At 51.7% G+C, this 20,831-nt stretch overlaps 2 protein-coding genes and 1 non-coding gene across 4 annotated transcripts; 1 reads left to right on the forward strand and 2 right to left on the reverse strand.

Moving 5' to 3' along the window:
- Positions 1–2,473: 2,473 nt before the first annotated feature.
- UNC119 (unc-119 lipid binding chaperone) lies at positions 2,474–8,113 on the reverse strand. Of its 2 annotated transcripts, none has more exons than XM_061142905.1 (5): positions 7,830–8,113; positions 4,299–4,412; positions 3,708–3,810; positions 3,416–3,588; positions 2,474–3,155 (listed from the first exon to the last, which is right to left on the reverse strand). In XM_061142905.1, exons 1-5 carry the CDS (start codon positions 8,047–8,049, stop codon positions 3,043–3,045), a joined length of 723 nt encoding a protein of 240 aa, XP_060998888.1. In that variant the 5' UTR covers positions 8,050–8,113; the 3' UTR covers positions 2,474–3,042. The 2 variants fall into 2 exon arrangements, with proteins under 2 accessions (XP_060998888.1, XP_060998889.1); XM_061142906.1 differs by having other exon boundaries at positions 7,793–7,924.
- A 1,010-nt stretch (positions 8,114–9,123) lies between these two features.
- PIGS (phosphatidylinositol glycan anchor biosynthesis class S) lies at positions 9,124–20,675 on the reverse strand. The gene is made up of 12 exons (XM_061142904.1): positions 20,607–20,675; positions 20,191–20,330; positions 19,997–20,108; positions 17,521–17,610; positions 17,012–17,103; positions 15,430–15,637; positions 14,785–14,927; positions 13,624–13,738; positions 12,312–12,457; positions 11,418–11,518; positions 10,572–10,782; positions 9,124–10,216 (listed from the first exon to the last, which is right to left on the reverse strand). The coding sequence occupies exons 1-12, from the start codon at positions 20,638–20,640 to the stop codon at positions 9,941–9,943; spliced, it is 1,668 nt and encodes a 555-aa protein (XP_060998887.1). The 5' UTR covers positions 20,641–20,675; the 3' UTR covers positions 9,124–9,940.
- On the forward strand, positions 16,465–16,537 carry TRNAG-CCC (transfer RNA glycine (anticodon CCC)). Its single transcript has one exon. It is a non-coding gene; the product is annotated as a tRNA-Gly (tRNA).
- Positions 20,676–20,831: the final 156 nt, after the last annotated feature.

The raw sequence follows: 20,831 nt of genomic DNA on the forward strand, positions 1-20,831 counted from the left end.
AACTCCCAAAAAAGTAAAGCACCCTTGCTTTAGTTGCCAGGTGGTGGGAAAGTGGAGGGTGGCTCCCAGGGAAGGGGCCAGGCTAGGGAGGAACGCACTCGGGGCTGGGGACAGGAGCTCTTCCCCAACTGGAAGGGAAGCATCTCAATAGTTTACAGTGGGTTTGGTAGTGCTCACATGCACCCCTAGCTCCAGCCCAAATTGGCATGAGTGGTGGGTCCCCCTGCAGTATCTGGTCTTTCCTGCGCAACCCAATGGTAGGGTCCTCATGACACCCTTAAGGAGTCAAAGCAAAAATATCTGGCTGACTTCAAAGAGAATGTGAGGCCCAGCTCTGGCAAGGTTCAGCTCAGCCTTCAAGGACAGCTCATCAGCACCAGAGCCAGGACAAGCCAGAGCCAGCACCAGAGCCGACCCTGTTTCTTCCTCCTTCTACAGCCCAGGGATTCTCATGGTTCCCAGGAAAAGTGCCAGGAACCAAATGTACCAAGGTGCACCATTAGCAGCAGGACCAGTGCCAGAGGCATGAAGACTTAAAAGGAGGCAGGGGTCCAAGGCTTCTCCCAGCCAGCCTTCTGCCAGGCCTCACCAGAGGAAAGCCTCTTTAATACATGCCCCAGGGATGAGGACCTCAAAACAGGGACCGCCCTACCTGTCTGAAGGTGGAAGTACAGCAGGACCAATCCAGAACATTCACCCAGTTCGATTTAGCACGCTCCCTGCACGCTCACTCTGTGACCCTCCATTGTGAGGGGTGGATTTTTCATATTGAGTGTCCCATTCATTGGAGACCATTAGGCATTCCTGCCCCCAGCCCACTTAACACCAGTAGAGCCTGGTAACCACCTCATAATCCAGCCACCATCATAAATGCTTGAAAACTCAGGACGACTTAGACAGGAAGAGATGGGGAGAGAGCACTGAAGCAAAGGGAATGGCATAAAGCAAGTGTTTGGAGGCATGATTTATCAGTCGCTTTCAGGAAAGTGAATATGTACAATGTGAAAGACATGTGGAGCCTTAGCGGTTCAGGTGTTGGCAATTCTCCTGAAGATGATGGTGGGCCACTGAGGAGATTAAGCAGGAATGACCTGGTCAGATTATTTCTGGCAGCTGAGTGAAGGGTGGATTGGAAAGAGTGAAGCTAATAGCCAGTACATATTGAATGCTAGGCCCAAGCCTGAATGCCTTACATGTGTTAGACTGTCCACAATCAATTCTGAGGATTAAGCCCATTTTTCAGAAAATGCTGGCTCACAGAGGTTAACTTGCTCTGCCAACACTGCACAGCTATTAAGCGGTCATGTCAGGGTGCTCCCCAGTACTTCCATGCTAGAGGCAGAGGGGTACTGAAGAGGATATTGTAGGCATTCGAATGAGAGGTAAAGAACTGCAGAGAAGCAGATGAAGTTGAGACTTTTAAGAGGCGAAATCTCCAGTGATTGGATGGAGATAGAGACGGGAGTTGAGACTGAGTCCCTGGTTTGTGGCCCGAATGTTGGGGTGAATAGGATTCATCTACGAATCCTCTCTAGAACCCTCCAAGCAGGATGACTCTTGCTCCCTGTGCGCTCAGTTCATCTTATCCTAGAACAGGTATTTGTTCCGTGTCTCACTCATTTTATTTGGTTCCATCAGGTCTTAGTTAAGGCATGTGGGATCTATTTCCCTGACTAGGGCTCAAACCTGGGGCCCCTGCATTGGGAGCAGAATTTTAGCCACTGGACCACCAGGGAAATCCCAATGTCTCACTCATTTTAGAATCCCAGAGTTCAGCCCAGATCTTGGCCCTCCCGCAAGGGCTCCACAGAACCCAGGTGAATTCCAGCACTTCCAGGCCTCGCAGGCTTAGATTAACTATAGATTAACTATTCAGTCTAGAGAGAAATAGCGCCAAGTGTATCCAAATTAGTGCCTGGAACAGTAGGCTGTAAACCCTGATGTAAACTCTCCATCTACCTGTTTCTGAATTTCCTCCATTAAGATGAAGACATTCTCTGTGTTTGGGGTCAGGCTGGGGGCAGTGTTATATGCAGGGCAGTCAAGCCTGGGGTCCTCCTCAAGGCAGCTGAAGGCAAGAGAGCGCCAGGCCTTAGCCTTCTCTCTGATGAGGGCTAAAAGGACAACCTAACGGTCCTAGTAGCCTCTGGGTTCAGGGAAGGTGGGGTAGAGGGCAAGGCCACCTTCCCAACACCTTCCCTCCCACCCAGAGTCGCAGGCCCTTGTCCCAGCCTCTGTTTTTCAAGGTTAGCTACAACTTTGGGCCAAAGTTTCCCTTCTGCGTGCTCAGGTCACCATCCTTATCAAAGGAAAAACCCTTTCCAGCTGCAACACATACTAAATACTGACTCTAGATGCCTGGAGTGGTATCCAGGTGCAGAGGATCAGGAGACAGGAGTCTCCTGGGACCCTGGGACCACATCACTGCCCCCCACCAGCCACCACCACACACACATGCCAGTCCACAACCAAAGAACAGAAAAGGAGAGTTTATTGAAAACTATATACAGTTGGTCCAGCCCCTACCACAGGCTGTAATCTGGGCAGGTCCTTCCCACACCTCAGGCAGGATCTCAGCCCCTGATGGTAGAGACTAGGGCTGGGGTCAGGGCCCAGACTCCCTTGGGAAACCTGACTGCCAGACCCCGCATGGAACTTCATCTGTGAATTCACAACTCCAAATGGCCTGTCGGTGGTGGGCAGAGGAAAAGCCTGGATATGGGATCTCTATTCTGCAACTTGGGCCCAAGCAGCTAGGGCCAACTAGGTTACCCTGAAGTCCTGGCCACTCCTCCACCAGGAGGTCTTCCTGGAATGTGCAGGTGAACAGTCCCGCTACCACCCCACCCCATGTGCCAGGCCCCAGGGGCTGCACAGGCTCGGACTGGGGGACCTCGGGCACCCTCCCTCCCAACACTGACTCAGGGCTCAGGACTTCGGCAACACTCCTTGGACAGAAGACCCAGGGTTGAGAGGTGAGTGTTGGGGTGGTCACGGCTGTGGGCCCAGGACCCTCTCGAGGTTGGGGGTGGCTTGGGGGGGTCAGGGCGTCCCGCTGTAGGAATAGTCGGCTTTGTTGTGCATCACCAGCCGGTCATCCACAAAGTAGAAGCTGTCGGACTGTGTCTCATATGGGTGACGGATCATCTCGTTGACTGTAAGAGAGGCCCAGCCAGTTGGGGGCAAAGGTCAGGAGCCTGGGCCAGGACACGGCAGGGGCTACAGGACTCGGGGACGGGGACAGGTGAACAAAGAGTTCCCCCAGCCTCTTTGGGTCTCAGTTTCCCTATAGGTGGCTTAGGAATGGGGGCTAGACACAAGAGACCTGGGATGGGAAGAGAGGGGCTCAGACCCATGCTCCCTCCAACCTGGTCCCTCTGAGTCCCCCGCCCCCCAGGTTCCTCCCCCAACGCACTCAGCTCCTCGGAGAGAGCTGGGAAGTCGTAGATGTGCTCGCAGGTGTTCTTGCTGCTGGGGATGCAGAAGCCAAAGTGGAAGTCGAAGCTTTTGAGCAGCTGGTTGCGGAAGTAGTGCCTCTCAATCATGCGGAAGTTGTTGACAGGCTTGTCTCCCACTGTGAACTCCACCCTGAGCAGAGAAGGGGGCGGGGCTGAGCTGGGCCCCCGGAGGGGCTCAGCAAGAACTCCGGAAGGGCTCCTTCCCACCCCCACCCCCACCCCCACCCCTCACCCCGGCCGGTGACTCACGTGGCTCCCACCTGCCTCAGGCGGAGGAAGGCAGGCGTGAACTGGTAGCGGACAAAGCGCCCAGCATTGGGGTCCAGATCCCGCGGGTTGATGGGCAGCCGCTCTGTAATGCACCCCAGCCGGTCTCAGTGGGCTTCAGGTGGGACCCATGCCCACCCGAAGTTTCACCCCAGCGACCTCATCTGTCTGAATTTTTTTCAAAACTCCTCAGGAGATCCTGATGCATATTGAGGGTTCAGATCATTGGCCAAATGCTTCCAATTGCTTTTAAATTGGTCAGCAGATCACCAGTTTCATCTGCGAGTCCCAGAGCCCCAAGAGATAGAAAGACCTGAGGCCTCTGGGGCTGCAGTTCCGAAGGGGGCCTACAGGGGGCAGGCTGGCAGGGACTGAAGGGGCAGGATTGTCCTTCCCCAGGGACACAGGGAAAGGTAAAGACGAGGCCCAGCCCCAGGCAGAGGGCCCCGCTGCTTGGTGACTGCTGGGGAGGCCTGGGTGCCAATCCCAGCTCTGTTCTGTCTCCTCGGTGGCCTCCGGGGTCCCTGGGCGGCCCACTTCCTCTGTGGATGATGGCGTACCCAATGCACTCACCTGAAGCTGGGGGCTTCTTGATTTCAAAGAGGACAGTGCCTGAGTCCATGTCCCGAATCTTGAACCTGACGAAGTCAATCTTGTAGATATTCTCCTCGGGGGAACACAGGTAGTCTAGGGGAGACGGGTGGCTGAGTGAGGAAGGGACCTAGCTACCCCGGACTAGCTACCACTTTATCTGATCCCTAGGATGACTGCCTTGCAGAGAGAGAGAACTGAGCCTCTAACCCGAGGGAGCCACCACAGAGCGTGGGGGAGACATAGCTCTCCTCTTGGGATCTAACAGGGGACAACTGGTTCTCTCCTGGTAGCTTCTGGGTCAGGGAGGGGCAGGATGGAGGACAAGGCCACCTCCCCCACACTTTCCCTCCCAGCCAGTGGTGGAGGGCCCTTATTCCAGCCTCCGCTGTGTCGGTAACTTTTAACCAAACCAGTCTAGAAAAAGATGAGAAGCCCCTCCCCCACCACCCTGAGAGAGAAGATATGCCCTGCTTTTAGGAACCTCACTCTAATGGGGGCGACACAGCTCTATTTCCAGAGAGAATACCCCTGCCCCTCCTCTGGCCCATGGCCACCCCCGGTGCCACATCTAAGTGTGTCAAGCAAGGACTTTATCTGACCGAGGGCTGGGGCAAACAACCCCTTCCCTGTTCTTCCTCACCCCCAGGCCCCTCCTTTCCCCATAAGAGGCTTATACAAACCCAGCTCCCTTAAGCAGCTTAGTCAAAGCTCTGCTGACTCAAGCCCAGAGCCTGGAATATTCAGGGGGGAGGTGGGTGTGGAGAGAGGAAGCGAGCCACCTTTGCTCTCATCCCCCATTGATCTTCAAACAAGAGGAGGTCTTAGCAGAGGAGGTCTTAACATAGGGAACCCCCCCGCCCCGTTAAAGGTCATCCATCCATCCTTGACTCTGAGCCACCCCCAGAGAGAAGAGGCAAGGCCAGTAAGAGGGTGTGGCAGGTGTAGCAGGGCTGTGCCTGGGCTAAGGGGAATCCTTGAGCCCAGAAGAGGAACCAGGAACAGTGGTGGGCCTGGCTTGAGGAAGCTCAGAAATAGCAGGGCCTGATCCAACCCTCACCACTCTTGCAGCAGCAACTGCAAGCACCCCAGCAGCAAATAGGAAGAAACAGAGATGTGCAGTAGGGGCCCCGGTGCCTGCATGGCATCACATCCTCCCCGCAGAGGCCCGGAAATCACCCGCTAGGCCCCTAGGCCACCACTGATTCCTCTGGGGCAGGAAGAGGAAGTGAACGTAAAGTCATTCTCTCTTCCCAAGCCTGGGGCAGCCCCCTCCAGGAAGGCCTCCTGGTGGCCACCTGGCACTTGGGGTCCAGCAGACTACACAGGGCTGGAGCCCTGGCCTGCCCATCACAGCCCACAGTGGGGAGAGGAGGAATGGAAGTAGGCAGGTCCTACCTCACCCTGTACACAACTTATTTTCACAGAAAGTAAACACTAATCCAAAGATGTAGGAGGAAAGTACAGGGCAGAGGAGAGGAAGGGGCAGAACTCGGAACAGCAACCTAGTCGCCCAGCTCCCAGCTCCCAATAGACTTCTCCTCCTTCCCCCATTCCCTAACTTCTGGAGCCTCTCCTCTCATTGGAGAACAACTTGCAGTGTGACCTCTGCCTCTTCTACTGCAAACTCAACCTATCAATCCCTTTGTCCTTAGAGGAAGTGAGGAATGGAAGATGCCCATGGCTCAGGACACCACCTCCACTCCCTCCCCCGGCCGGAGAAGGATGAAGCCTGGGACTCAGGGTCAGGTCCGATAAGGGGCAGAGTGGCTGAGGGCTCAGAATGCAACTGCTCCCTTCGCCTCAACCACAAATAGCTTCCTAAGCTGGATTCGGGGCTGGGTAATCCAGGAAGAACAAACTCAGACCTGTGCGATTAGGGTCAGAGGGGACTGGGCAGGGTTGCCAGTGGGGAGAGTCTTGGAGCCCTGTTCTCAGCTTCCACAAAGGAGAGAGATCTGGTGAAGACTTCCCTAATCGCCCACAGATGCTGAATCTCTAAGGGCTATGAATTTCCCCCAAATTCAGACACACAGTTGTATATGGGCTAGAAGCCCCTCTGGCTGCAAAATCACCTCGAAAGTTACCTAGGACTGGGACAAGTTAGACATCCTATAAGGAAGTTCTGCCCCAGAGCCAACCTGAATCCTAAACACTGCTGTTGCCAGTTATAGCCCAACTGGCACCAACATCAGACTGGTCCAGGCGCCCTCCCTCTACTACTGCCTGCTTGGGTAAGGCAGTTCAGGGCTCCAGGGGCCCAGCCAAGAATGGGGGCTGCCTAGCTAAGAGAGGAGGGAGATGCCGGTTCCCTGGGGACCCAGATGCACAGGCCTAGACCTGCCATCACAGTCCCCTCCACAGCTGTCTGGAAGCCCTGGACTCTTCTGCTCCTGCAGCACCAGAGCTCAGGTCCAGTCCAGCAACTGCTCCCTACCCCCACAGGGGGACTCCAAAAGTTGCCCTCACAGAGGAGCCAGGGCAGGGTTACTAACCAATGAGGCCAAGATAAAAGGCCACTGCCTCTCCAAGAGCCTTCTGTTCTTTGAGGCTCAGCCACGGCCTCTGCCATGACACTTCCCTCCCTTGTTCCCTGCCTACAGCGACCCCCTCCCCTGCCCTGAATGCCCAGTTGTCTGCCTCCAGGCAGTAGCCATGAGCAGTCCTGAGGGGCCCTCAGTATTGACAAAAGAGCCCTATTTACAGAGCATGCACAGCCTGCCAGGCACAGTGCAAAATCAGAGGATTTATTTTCACAACAGCTCTCTAAAGGTAGGGGCCATTATTCCCATTTTACAGATGAGTATGCTCAGAGAGGTGAAGTTATTAGCCCAAGGTCACAGAGACAATAGGCCGGCAAAGTTGGAACTTCAGTTTGGCAATCCAGCTCAGAAACTCAACCACAGGGGAGGCCGGGCCTCCCAGAAGAGGACAGGCCCTAGTTCAGGCTAAAGGGGGTATTAACCCACTTCCTTGAGAAGCCCAGAGTCAAACCACTGAAGCTTCCTCTTCAGGTCCTTTCCTGGGGAGAGTGATGGCCCCAGACTTCCTGGGGTGTCCAGTGTGAAGGAGACCTAAGGGTTTTGATACCACACCTAGCCTCTAGGATGGAGGAGACTGGGGGCTGACTGCATTCAGCCCCCCTCCTCATTATTGCAGAGAAGATCTTCAAAGGACTCTGAAGACTCTGTGGGGAGGGGGTCACAGTTGCAGCTTCTGCCCCACCTCCACCATGGGTAAGGGGGATGGACTCCTCAAAAAGGAAAGGGGTGGAAACCAATCTCTAAAGGGACAAGGGGGGCGCAGAGAGAGATCGAGGGAAGGGGGGACATGGAGATCTCAGGCTTGGAGGCAGAAGGGTAGAGGACACAAGCGAGGGGGACCTGGGTGGGGGAGGGGAGGCGGGGGAAGTGCGGGAAAGGGGGCGGGGGCCCGGGCTCCGCGCGCCCCGAAGACCCCCTCTCGTGCTCTCTCACTCCTGCCCGCGGGCGGCGCTGCCTCGCGGGTGCTCACCACCGGTGATCCGCTGCAGCCCCAGCACGTCCTCCGGCCCGATCGGCTGCTTCCTCTGCAGCGGCCCCGGCCTGGGCCCCGGGCCTGCCTCTGGCTCCGACTCGGACCCGGATTCGGATTCCGCCTGCAGCTCCGGCTTAGGATCCACGTTCGGGCCCGAGGCCCCTGGAGCGTGCTCCGCTCCGGTCCCGGCCCCGCCGCCGCCCTTCTTCACCTTCATGGCCTCGCGGGGCCGCGGCTCGCCTGCTGCCGCCGCGGCTGCCTGCGCCGGCTAGAGCCGAGAGAAGGGGGAGCGTCCGCAGCCCCGCCCCCGGCCGGACCGGGGGCCCCAGGTACCGCCCCGCCCCCGGGTGGGCCCGGCGCTGGCCCCGCCCACCGCCCGCCCACCTGGGCTACTGACCCGGGGCAGGGAGGGGGCCCGCCCGGGAAGTCGTTCATTTTTCCGGTAGGGGTTTTCAGGGGTCCTGGCTACCTACTCCTTCTTATTCGCTGGCTTCCAGCCACTCCGACCTTCCCTCTGCCCCGCACGTGAGTTCCCGTCTCAGGGCCTGGGATGCTCTTCCCCCAGATGGCCTCCTCTTGCTCTTCCGGTCTCAGCTCAAATGTCATCTTCTCAGAGGCCCTCTCAAGACACCTCGTCCCTCTCTGATCAGCCTGTTTTTTCGAATGCATCATCTGAAATTCGTTTCAGTTGCTCATTGACCAGTCCTCCTCCAAGACCAGTTCGGTGAAACTGGAGATCCCGTCTTTGTTCTCTAGAATACCTAACACTTAGTACAGTGCCCACTGCAGCCTGCACTCACCACAGTTGACCCTTGAACAACACGGGTTTGAAGTGAGTGGGTCCACCTATCTGTGGATTTTTTTTCAATAGAAAATACTACAGTACTACATGATGGGAGGTTGGCTGAATACGTCGGTATGGAACTGCAGATAAACAGGGCCAAATATAAATTATCATCTGATTTTTGAATGCACAGAGGGTAGGCATCTCACCCACTACGTTGTTCAAGGGCCAACTGTATATTCTGTTTTAGAATTTATGAATCATTTAGTATCTGAGAGCTTACACTGCTATTTCTCTCCCAGACCCCCCGCTAGATAACCCAGGAAATTCTGAGGGACAACAGCCTACAATGTCTAGCCACCACAGGGCCCTCCAGGACGGGAAGGCGGGAAGAGCATGTGGCCAGGTGGATGTAAAATGGACTAGTGAGCCCAGGAAGACAGACAGGAGGAAAACCATGACTTACACACGAATGAAGGATGAAAGGTATGATCACACTTCGTATCATTCCAGTTCATATTCAACCAATGTTTATTGAGAGCCTATAATATGCCAGACACTTTCACAAGCTCATCACATTTAATCCTCACACCCATCCTGTAAGGGAGGTGTCATTAGCACTATTTTAACAAAAGAAAAACTGAGGCTCAGAGAGGATTAAGTAGCTTATTCAAAGCTCCCCTGATAATAAGTGCAGAAGCAAGGGTTGAATTCAGACATGTTGGATCCCAAGTCAAGAATTCTCCCCACTGTATCACACTGCCTCTATACAGCGATGAAGAAGGGAACCTCTGCCACATCAGGCTGCACCCACCAAGTGCAGCCACCCAGGAGAGGGGAGAAGGCCCCAGAGATGACAAGGGCCTGGCCCCTTCCAGAAGAGCAGTGCTAGGGCTTTCTCTGAGGGATCAGAGAGAAGCAGGAGGAAAGGGCCCTAGAACCCAACCCAGGGCTTTTCCCTAATGATCCTCCTCAGTTCAAGAGGACTGTGAGGAACAGGACAGAAACACAAGCTGCCCCTGCTGCAGAAGGAGACAGAAAAGGGCCTTGAAGTTCAAGTCAGGTAAGGAGACCCAGATTGGGTCTTTTGAGGTTTGGGGGTTGGAGTGGGGGGAGGAGATGAAGAGTGGGAGGGACCTGAGCCACAAGAATGGGGAGCACAGGAAAGAGGAAACCCTCTTGGAGTATTCTACTTTGACTGCTGGAGTGGTGACAGAGCAGTCCGGAGACAAATCACTTGTGGCAGGCCCTGTTATGTGCCTCTCAATCTAACACCTCCCCTCCTGGCTGGAAAGGAAGGCTTCCTACTGTGATGCCGACCCACTCAGTCTATCTTCTCAGGCTTTTTCCAGGACTTGCGAGTCTCCAGGAAGATTTTGAACAGGGACAAGAGGATGGGCACAGCCATGGGCAGGAAGAGCGGGATGTAGATGGCAAACTTCTGGTCATCAGGGAAATAGAGGAGGTGGAGGAGCGAGGGATCAAAAAAGGCACGCTCCGAAGATGTCACCGCTTCCCGGCTGGCAGCGAAGGCAGAGGCCAGGTGCCCTGAGGACAACTCCTCCGCCGCCTTCTGGACTGCAGCTACAGCCCTGTACACCTAGGAAAGGGCAGGGCGTTACCGGAAAGTCCGAGGCATCAGCTGGTAGGGAGGGGTGGGAGAGGGCCCCACTGTGTCTTCTATCTACCAGGCAGGTTGCTGGAAGTTCACCCAGGATAAATGGCAGCCAGTATAAAAGGGCCAGGGGTTATCGTCTTCGTGCCCATTTAACACTTCACACCCACACTGCACTCCTCCTGGGGAGCTGGCACTGCCCTCTAGAGGAACCCTTGGCCCTCAGGATGACATGCCCATACACTCCCTGGACCTCAGATGGCTCTCTGCCTTCACCACTCCCTGGCCCTTGCTGGCCACTCCACTTCTCAGCCACAGAATGCATCCCCTGCCTGCTTACCTCAGACGCCACATCGTCCTTGATGACAATATTGCTGATCTTGCCCAGAAGCTGGGCCAGGGAGGTGAGAGTGGTGGTGGCTGTGGCCAGGTTCTCCACGGACCGGGCCCAGAGCAGCCGGTCTAGCTCCCAGGTCATTATCCCTTCACTCTTAGGCCCAAAAAACAGGCATTTTGGAGGCAGCTGGGGCTGAGCAATCCCAAAGAGCAGCCTGTAGGAACAGCGCAGATTAAGGGAGCAGAGATCACAAGGTGGGAGAAGATGGTTGAGATTCCTAGAGTAACTATCAAGATTTTCCATCTCACCCAGAACCACAGGGGTTGTAGGAAGCACCTCAGGGTCTTAGAGGGTGAGAGGCAACCCTAAGCAGTTCAGAGCCCCAAGCTCCACTTTAACCAGTGATCTCACTTTTTGTTCCTGTTGTTGAAGTTTAGTTGCTAAGTCGTGTCCATGGGGGTCTTTTGTGACCCCCATGGACTGTAGCCCATCAGGCTCCTCTGTCCATGGGATTTCCCAAGCAAGAATACTGGAGTGGGTTGCCGTTTCCTCCTCTAGGGGATCTTCCCAATCCAGGGATTGAACCCACGTCTCCTATATTGGCAGGTGGATTCTTTACCACTGAGCCACCACGGATTCATAAACCTATTTTTCCTAAAACAGTCTTTGTCATCAACTAGTCTTTCTTAGGAGAAGGATGAAGGGATTCTTGGAAACTTTTCTTGGTTTCCTTGGGGCTCCAGGCACCGCCAAGGTATCCCTGCCAGGTGAGAGTTCAGTCCAGTCAGCCCAAGAGACAACAGTCAGACTCAACAGCCACGCCCCCAAGCGGATCCCCCAGGACCTCACCGCAACTGAGCCAGGAACACCTCCATAACCCGCACCATGTCCACCTCGACGCTCACCGGCAGCTGCGAGCCATTGTAGGCTTTGGGGTCCACATTGTATACCTGCAGGAGGCAACGAGGTGGCCTCAACATCACGCCAGGACCGTGCACAGCTCTGCCCCAGACCCTCTGGGGGCCACAAGAGAAAAGGAAGACATACTCTGTGCTCTTTAAAAATGACAAACCAAATATTTCTGGAATACCTGCTATTAGGAGTTTTATATACATGATCTCCACTATTATCAGTTGTTTCCGACTCTGTGCAACCCTATGGACTACAGCCAGGCTCCTCTGTCCATGGGATTTTCCAGGCAGGAATACTAGAGTGAGTTGCCATTTCCTTCTCCAGAGGATCTTTCCGACCCAGGGATCAAACCCACATCTCTTATATCTCCTGCACTGGCAGGTGGGTTCTTTACCACTAGCACCACCTGTGAAGCCCTATATCTCCATTACCCCCTCACATATCTTATTAAAGAAATATCTGTTAAAAAAAAGAAAAAGAAACATTTGTATTCCATTTTAGAGTTCCTACCCATGAGAAACTCCCAATCGTACAAGGGAGACAGAGTTCCCAATCTTATAAGACTCCCACAGATAAGGCCTAGATCTAAGTTATACACAGAATAGTCCTAAGTCAGTGCAAACTGCCAAGTGCAGAAGGGGCCGATTATAGCAACACTGATAGAAACAAAAAGCAGTGGGACCAGCCGAGGAGGGGCATGAGCTCACAGCGCCCTCACCTCCCCAACCCACTCAGGCCAGGCCACAGAGGAACAGCAGAAGGAACATTCTCAGGAACATTAGTCTGTCCCTGAAGCCTGGGCTCTGGGCTCTGTGCGGTGTGACCATTTACCATAATGCCACCCCAGCGGGGACTGTGGAAGGCGTTGGTGGCCACTGGAGCCCCATCCTTGTCCTGAATGTACAGGGGGGAGTGGGCAAGCTCCGGAACGTAGAGGAGAAAGTTGAGCACGGGGTAAAGGGAGGCGGCGCTGGATCCTGGAGCACAAGGAGAAGGGGAGTCAGCACAGCAGGTTGGATCCAGATCTGAGTTCCAGATCAGCAGCTGACTGCTGGGCACTCACTCTGCACCTGTTTCCCCAGCTGATAATCACTAAGATATCCTCCGGGCCTGGGTGTCTGTGGCAAAGAACCTCAACATTCTCCCAACATGTGCCACGTCCCTGAAAGTGCATTCCTGACCCCGAACTGCCCCTCCTCCAACAGACCCCCACACCACACCCTGCCACCTTCGACTGTCTAAGACAGCTCTCTGCCCCACTACCATATTGCACCCATATTACTATAACCCATTCTTAAGCACAAGGATAAATCTGACCTCAGGTCAGTCCCTGCTTCATATCCTTCTGCAGCCAGCCACTCTTACCAGGTTAAAGTTCAGACACCTTAAAGTGGTGATCTAGTGCCTGCCTGCCTGGCCAGCCTCAACTTGGTCACTCTCTCAAAATTCATCCACAGTAAACTTTTCTGAGCTTCCAGAATGTCTATGCACTCTTAACTCTTTTGCCTCTAAGCTCATAGTGGCCTAGCCTGAAATCTTCTCTCTCTCTGTAGACAGTCATGCCGTTAAGCAGTCCCTCAGACTTTGAAGGGAGGAAGGAAGGGAGAAAGGATTCACCAAGGCCTCTCATGTTGCCCCTCCCATAGCCCTTGATACACGCCGGCCTAACCCTGAAATTCCACAGCTAGTGATTTACTCCCCTTGGTTTGCCTCTATTACAGTTCTTGGTCACACCTCCTCTTCCTAGGATCCAGCCCCAAAATGAAAAACTGGAATCCCAGCTTCAAGGTTCCTCAATCAGCGAAACTCTCAACTCAAATTCCGCCTTCATGTACTGCTACTGTTGTCCTTCTTACAAGAAAGTGTGGCCATATCTTCCCTGGATGGTTTGCAGGGACGATCCACGTGTTCATAAAAAGTGCTGGGAATGCTTAATAAAGCGCTTTTGGCTATGTCAGTATGGAAGTGGAGACGTCAGTAGACTATCATGGGAAAGGAGCCTAAAAGCCCAGCACCTCCTCGACACTCTCAGACCAACCCAACCTGGGAGCAGCCACTATATACAACCCACCTCCCACCCCAGGCTGAGCCTACCAGGTCCTTCCCTGGCCTGGCAGAGAGACCCTCAACCTCAGGAGCTCACCCAGCCGGGACTCCACGGGGTTGATGACATGGGGGAGGCTGTGTGTGGCCAAGTAGTAGCTGGAAGAAGCTGAGTCAAAGCGGGGGTTTACCCCCAACACTGCATAGTAAAGGATCTGCAGAACAAAGAGGAAAAACATGTTATTTTGTCTGTTGATTGATAGACCAGTGTGTCCTCAAAAAGATAACAATTAGGCAGAGAAAATATGAGAGACAAAAATCAAGGCTTATGTATACCTATGGTTGATTCATGTTGCTGTTTGGCAGAAACCAATACAATTCTGTAAAGCAATTGTCCTTCAATTAAAAAAAAAAATTAAAAATAAATCAAGGCTGAGAGAAAACAGGACTAGGGAAAAAAAATAACAAAGCTAAGGATAAAGTTAACACACTAAATCCATACTTTGAACACATTATTTTACCAGGCTCTCCAAAAGCCTAAACAAAAAAGAGCATAATTCAGTGTCCACAGATCAAATCAAGTCAGCTATTCATAAATAATTACTCCCACTACCAAGACCTGATAAAAATGTCTCCCACATTTTCCCTAAAAAGGACACTGTGTGATTCAGAAAACTACATTCTTCACATCTTTATTGTTACTATGTTAACATATTTCAGGAAGTTTTTTTTTTTAATTATTTTATGTTGAAGTATAGTCAATTAACAATGTTGAGACAGTTTCAGGTGGACAGCAAAGGGACTCAGCCATACATATCCATGTATCCATCCTCTCCCAAACTCCCCTCCCATCCAGGCTGCCACAGAACACTGAGCAGAGTGTGCTATACACTAGGTCCCTGTTGGGTTATCCATTTTAAATACAGCAGTGTGTACACGTCAATCCCAAACTGCCTGTTTGTTTTTAAATAAGTTTTTAGGATAGTAAAACTGTTGAATACAGTTCCAGAAGGAGCCATAAGGAAGTTAAGTTTTTTAACAAGCACTGACAAAATCCCCCAAGCTGGACATCAAGGAGGGAAAGTAGACCCCAGAACCATATACATACACAGGAATTTCCTAACCAACCAGCAAGCTCAAAGAGCCGGAAGAGCAGACTACACTTGTAAAGGCTAAATATGTATGGTAGAAAAGGATGGTGTAGGATGGCAAAGGATGGTGCACCCAGGAAAAGGGCTCCTCAGCTCGCTCCTAGTCTCACCTGCGAGTCCACGGAGAAGTTGCCTGCCGCACTGAGGGCACCCAGGAAGGGCTGCACATAGCGCCGGACTGCCCCCTCGATGTCCCAGTGGACGTCATGCGACTTGGGGTCAGGGTTGAGTAAACTGAAGGTGATTTCATAGCCTATAGAAACAGGAGTCAGGGAAGCCAGGGGTTCCCTGGCTGAGCTGCACTTGTTTCTCCTCTGGAAGGGGCCTGATTGCCATCACGGAACCAAAGGGAGGATAAAACTGGGATGAGGAACACTGAGTACTTTAAGAAAAAGATGAGAGACTTCTCTGGTGATCCATTGGCTAAGACTCTGCGCTCCCAATGCAGGGGGCCTGGGTTCAGTCCTTGGTCAGGGAACTAGATCCCCCATGCTGCAACTAAGATTTCACACAGCCAAATAAATAAACAAAAATATTTTTTAAAGAAAAATGAAACTAAAACCTATGGCTGATTGATGTTGATGTATGGCAGAAACCAACACAATATTGTAAAGCAATTATCCTTCAATTAAAAATACTTCTATGAAATCAAAGAAAGGAGTGAAGCATCTGCATGCAAATTCCCCTCCCACCCCAGAGTCTCCGCATAATTCATTTCCCTCTCCCTTCCCCTGGCAAAAGCTGGGTCATCCTACCCAGGCTGGACTTGAGAGGCCGCCTCTTATCAGAGCTCCACTTGTCCTCGGGAAGGTGGTCAGCCAGGGCTGCAGCAAGAACGTCCTCAGTCAAAGACATGGCCTGCGCTACCTGGATGATGCGGCGGCCGATGATGTTAAAGGCCTCCCGGTGCATTATCCCCCGCACAACTGCCATCCTCTTGGGCCCAATGTAGCTCATCATGTCCTATGAGGGGCAAGCAAGGGACAGGAGGCCAACACAGCTCAGGGAAGAAAGCAGAGGAGCACTCCGGCTCCTGTCTTTGAGAAGCTGGTCTTTTGCCACCGACCAGCAGGCCTGCACCTCTCTCTGGATTCACAGTGAACTAATTATCTCAGCATTGCTGAGCTAGGGGGATATATGAGTGTTTTCATTCATTTCAGTTCTCTTCTTCCCAGTCGACACACGTCCAGGCAACAGCTATATCTTTGTGAGCTAGAAACTAAGAGATGGCACTGAGCCATCTAAGGAGAAACAAACCACTGGCAAGTTTGATATAAGCAGACAGCACATGGCAAAGAGGCAAGTACAAGAATTTTCATGGCAGCATTATTTGTAATAGGATAAAACTGGAGACAATCCAAATGCCTGTTAGTGACAGAATGGATAAACTGTGATATGTTTATACAATGAAACATAAGGCAGAATTTTAAATGAACCCATTAGATTCAACTAGACATCACGAATGACTCAAACATAAAGGTCGAGCAAAGCGAAAGCTGGAGAAGAACATGCACTCTATTATGCTATTTACATAAAGTTCAAAAACAGGTAAAATTAAACATAGTGCTTATAGAGATATAACATGTGGTAAAACTTGAAAGAAAAGTAAGAGAACGATACACACAAACTATGGTCGCCTTGGGCTGAAAGGGAATGGGATATAACCATGGAGATACACAGGGTTGTGCTATAGTTTGCAAACTGGGGGTGGGAAATGCATGTTCATTAAAATTTTCTTTCATCTTTTTGTAATAATTAACATTTCATTATAAATTTAAAAATAAGGGATTTCCCTGATGGTCCAGTGGCTAAGACTCTATGCTCCCAATGCAGAGGGCCTGGGTTCGATCCCTAGTCAGGGAACTAGATCCCACATGCTGCAACTAAGTTCACATGCCACACAAAACTAAAGACCCTGTATGCTACAACGAAGATCAAAGATCTCACGTGCCGCAACTAAGACCTGGCACAGTCAAATAAATAATATTTTAATAAGTAAATAAAATAAAATGTACCTGGTACAGCTTCCAACTGAGCCTTTTGCTCAGTAAGTGAAAAGATCAATGTGTGGCTCATATTATCATCACATTCAAAGCAGCCTCTTTAATCCTACTGACTTTTTTTTCCACTTTAAATTGAAACTTTAACCATATCCAAGCCTTGTATTTAGAAAGACCCAGAGTCCATGGAAACAATTCCTATTTGTATTCTTTTTAAAAAATACTTGCGGAGTTTTCTGCAGCAAAAGGAAGGAATGGGCAATCCCGCAACCAGGAGACTTAGGTGAGGACGAGCTGTAGGGAGACGGCAAGGCCGCAGCCTGTCTGCTCACCCTACCTGAGGGAGAAGCGAGGAGCGTTCAGAGATCACGTACACTGTCAGGGAGCCCTCTGCTTGCTCCGATGGCTCAGCTAACATGGTTTCTGCCTCTGGGGACGAGAGCAGGTGGTTTACCAGGAGCAGAAAACACCATTCCCTCTCCCTCTGGCTCCCCCAGGATGCCTAGTCCATCACTCCACCTCCCACTCACACCCAGCTGACACGGTGGCCAGGTTTGGCCCTCGGTGGCCCACGCTGAGACACAAGGTCTCTCACTCCCAGCTTTCCCAGAGAGGTTCTGGAGTTAAGACAAGGGATGGAGGGAATTCCCTGGTGGCCTAGTGGTCAGGATTCTGAGCTTTCCCATTGCCATAGCCCAGGTTCAATCCCTGGTCGGGGAAGTGAGATAGCCACAAGCTGCATGATGCAGCCAAAAAAAAAACAAAGACAAAGTATGGAAACTACACACTTAGAGATCAGAAGGAAAAAGAGGGCTTCCTGTTAAAAATGATCACCCCTTCCGGTACCTTGTATATTGCCCAGTGACAGGGCTGCCTCCTCATGATCCAAAGCCCTCCGATAGGCCTTCTGGAAACGGCATTTGATTTTCAGTTTATCTGAGAGAAAAGAAAGAGGCATAATGAGAAGAGCCCACCTTTCCAGCCCTAACACTGTCCAGCATCCTGGAGAGCAAGATGACGACGTGCAGAGAAAGACCAAGAAGCTACAGCCAGTTCTAATGATTTATGCAGACTGTGTGTGCATGCTCAGTCATGTCTGACTCTTTTTGACCCCATGGACTGTAGCCCACCGGGCCCCTCTGTCCATGAGATTTTCTAGGCAAAAATACTGGAGTGGGTTGCCATGCCCTCCTCCAGAGGATCTTCCTGATGTAGGGATCAAACTCACATCTCTTGCATTTCCTGCACTGGCAGGCAGGTTCTTTACCACTAGCACCACCTGAAAAACCATGGATGATATAAATACATGGCACTCCACCTCGTCCACCTGCCCAGCTCTTGCCTCTCCCTGTGTACCTTCAACCTGAAGTACCCTCCCCACAGGGAAATCTACTATAATATTCTTTACAATGAAAAGGTATAAGGAGGAAAACCATATGATTATTTCAATAAATGCCTCAAAAGAATTAAACTCAGTGCACACTCTTAATAAAAAGAAGATGCTGGAATAGAGACTCAGACATAGAGAACGGACACGTCAGGACTTCCCTGGTGGTCCAGGGGCTGAGCTTCCACACTCCCAATACAGGGGGCCTGGGTTTGATCCCTGGTCAGGGAACTAAGATCCTGCATGCCACACAATGCAACCAAAAGAAAAAAGTATTTTTAGTTAAAAAAAAAACCTGAACCGATTTTAAACAGACCACTGGATCTAACTATCAGTTTATAGGAAATAAGGATAATAAAGGAATACGTTAAATGAAACCAGGAGGAAAAAAATCTGCCAAATCTAGAATGTGAGATGTCCTAACAAACAAAGGACCTGGTTTCTCCAACAAATCAATGAAAAGAAATATACTGGTATGGGGTAGGAAGAGCTGATATATAACAAAAGAAAAAAGAGAAACTTAACAAAATGGAGGTCATAATGTTAGGATTAAATGAGGCAACACATGTAAATAAAGTGTTTCACCTAGTTTCTGGCATATAATGAATAACTAATATTAGTTTTCATTATTACTAACTAGTGTTATCTCTTCCTCACCTCCTCATTTAACCTGAATTCCTACACTTCCTTTAAAAATCTGTCTTAAAAATTACAACCCTTGGGACTTCCCTAGTGGCACAATGGATAAGAGTCCACCTGCCAAAGCAAGGAACATAGGTTCAATCCCTGGTCGGACATGTCGCTGAACAGCTGAGCCTGTGTGCCACAACTAACAAGCCTGTGCTCTGCAACAAGGGAAACCACCGCAATGAGAAGCCTGCACACTGCAATCAAGACCCAGCACAGCCAAAAATAAGAATGTGAAGGTTGTTTAAAAAACAATAAATGCTGTCTCTTTAAAAAAAATTACAGCCCTCAAAACCTTCTCTACTTTTTTTCCTCCCAGTTATGGTCTCTTTCTTAAGTACAGTCTCTGTTTCTTATATACTTATATACTTCTACATTGATTTCTTTCTCTGTCTCTCTCCCCTACCTATGGATTTCTTGAAACCATTATCAATTTCTTATTCATCTCTAAATTCCTGATACCTAGGAAAAGTGCTTCCCTAGTGGTTCAGCAATGCTGGAGACCTTTGTTTGATCTCTTGGTTGGGAAGATCCCCTGGAGGAGGGCATGGCAATCCACTCCAGTATTCTTGCCTGGAGAATCCCCATGGACAGGGGAGCCTGGAGGGGCTACAGTCCACAGGGTCGAAAAGAGTCCGAACACGACTGAGTGACTGAGCACACAGGAAAAGTGCCTCACACTCAGTAAAGTGTTAATGTTAAAGTGAATAAGGCCTGTATACAAGTTCAAATTGATTCCAAATCCTGTGTTCATTCCACTACATCCCACATCCTCCTCTGTCCCCTAATGAGCATCACCTGCTGCTGATCAGGTAGCACAACTGTTTCATGGAAAAAAAACTGCCATGTTAATGGTGAATACTGAATTTAAAACTTTTTTTTTTTTTTCTCAGCAAACACAGTGTTCATTTAGAAAGGGCTTTTAAAATAAAAGTTTAACCACTTTTTCAGGGTACCCATGCTCCTCCTGGGCTTCCCAGGTGGCACAGTGGTAAAGAATTCGCCTGCCAATGCAGGAGATGCAACGAACGCGGGTTCAATCCCTGGGTCGGGAAGATCCCCTGGAGGAGGAAATGGTAACCCACTCCAGTATTCTTGCCTGGGAAATCCCATAGACAGAGGAGCTTGGCGGGCTTCAGTCCATAGGGTCGCAAAGAGTCACACACACACACACATGCTCCTCTTAGCCAGTCTATCTGTGGACTGAGCTCAAACCAGAAAGGCAGCCCTGTTCCCCCAGGAACTCACATTTCAGAGGGATCTCTCTCTCATGCACAACGGTGAAAGGCAGCTTTTCCTGGTCATCCAATGGCACTGACTCCTGGGTAAACACTACAGTGACTGGCACCATTAGCCGCAGCTGCGGGAAGAAGCATCAGGGCAATCAGCTGAGTCTCCATCCTCCCCGGCTTTCCCTTGGTCCTCCACCCCTGAGGTCTTACCTTCAGAGAATTCAGCCCACTGATCTCGGAGTAAGGCAACGGGGCCCGGTAGGTCTCCGTGGTCTTCCACCAGAGCGGCAACCCTAGCACGATGACCACCGTGGCGAAGAAGAGGGCGGCGCGCTTGCCTCGGACCACCTCTGCGGGGCACGGAGGGATCCACTGAGGCGCCAGCGATGGTCTCGGGTGCCTGCCCCACCCCCAAGGCGGAGGAGCCCCGGCAACCCATCCTCAGAGGCTCTCGGCCCGCCTTCCGAGGGATTCCCGGGCTTGGGGCCCGGGCCCGAGTCTGAAACAGTCCTGTCTGAGACGAACCCCGACCCCCAGTCCGCGAGACCTGACACACCACAGTCCCCACCCCTGCATTCCTCCCTCGCACTCCGCGAGCCGCAGCCCAGACCCGAATGCCACCGAACCTAGGTCCGTAGCGGCGGGCCCGGCGGCCGCCATACTTGCGTCCGATCACTCCTGCCGCTGAGGGGCGGGGCCGCGCAGGCCTCCCCCAATCGGAAACCCTCACGGAGGGGGCTCGCCCACCGCCGCGGTCGCGACCAATCACGAGCGGCACTTCTGCGGGAGGAAACCTGGGACGGGTAGGTGGTAATGGGAGTTCAGTCCTGTCGGACTCTTGCGACCCCATG

This window comes from Dama dama, chromosome 5 (genome assembly GCF_033118175.1).
Source record: "Dama dama isolate Ldn47 chromosome 5, ASM3311817v1, whole genome shotgun sequence".
NCBI classification, from domain to species: Eukaryota; Metazoa; Chordata; class Mammalia; order Artiodactyla; family Cervidae; genus Dama; species Dama dama.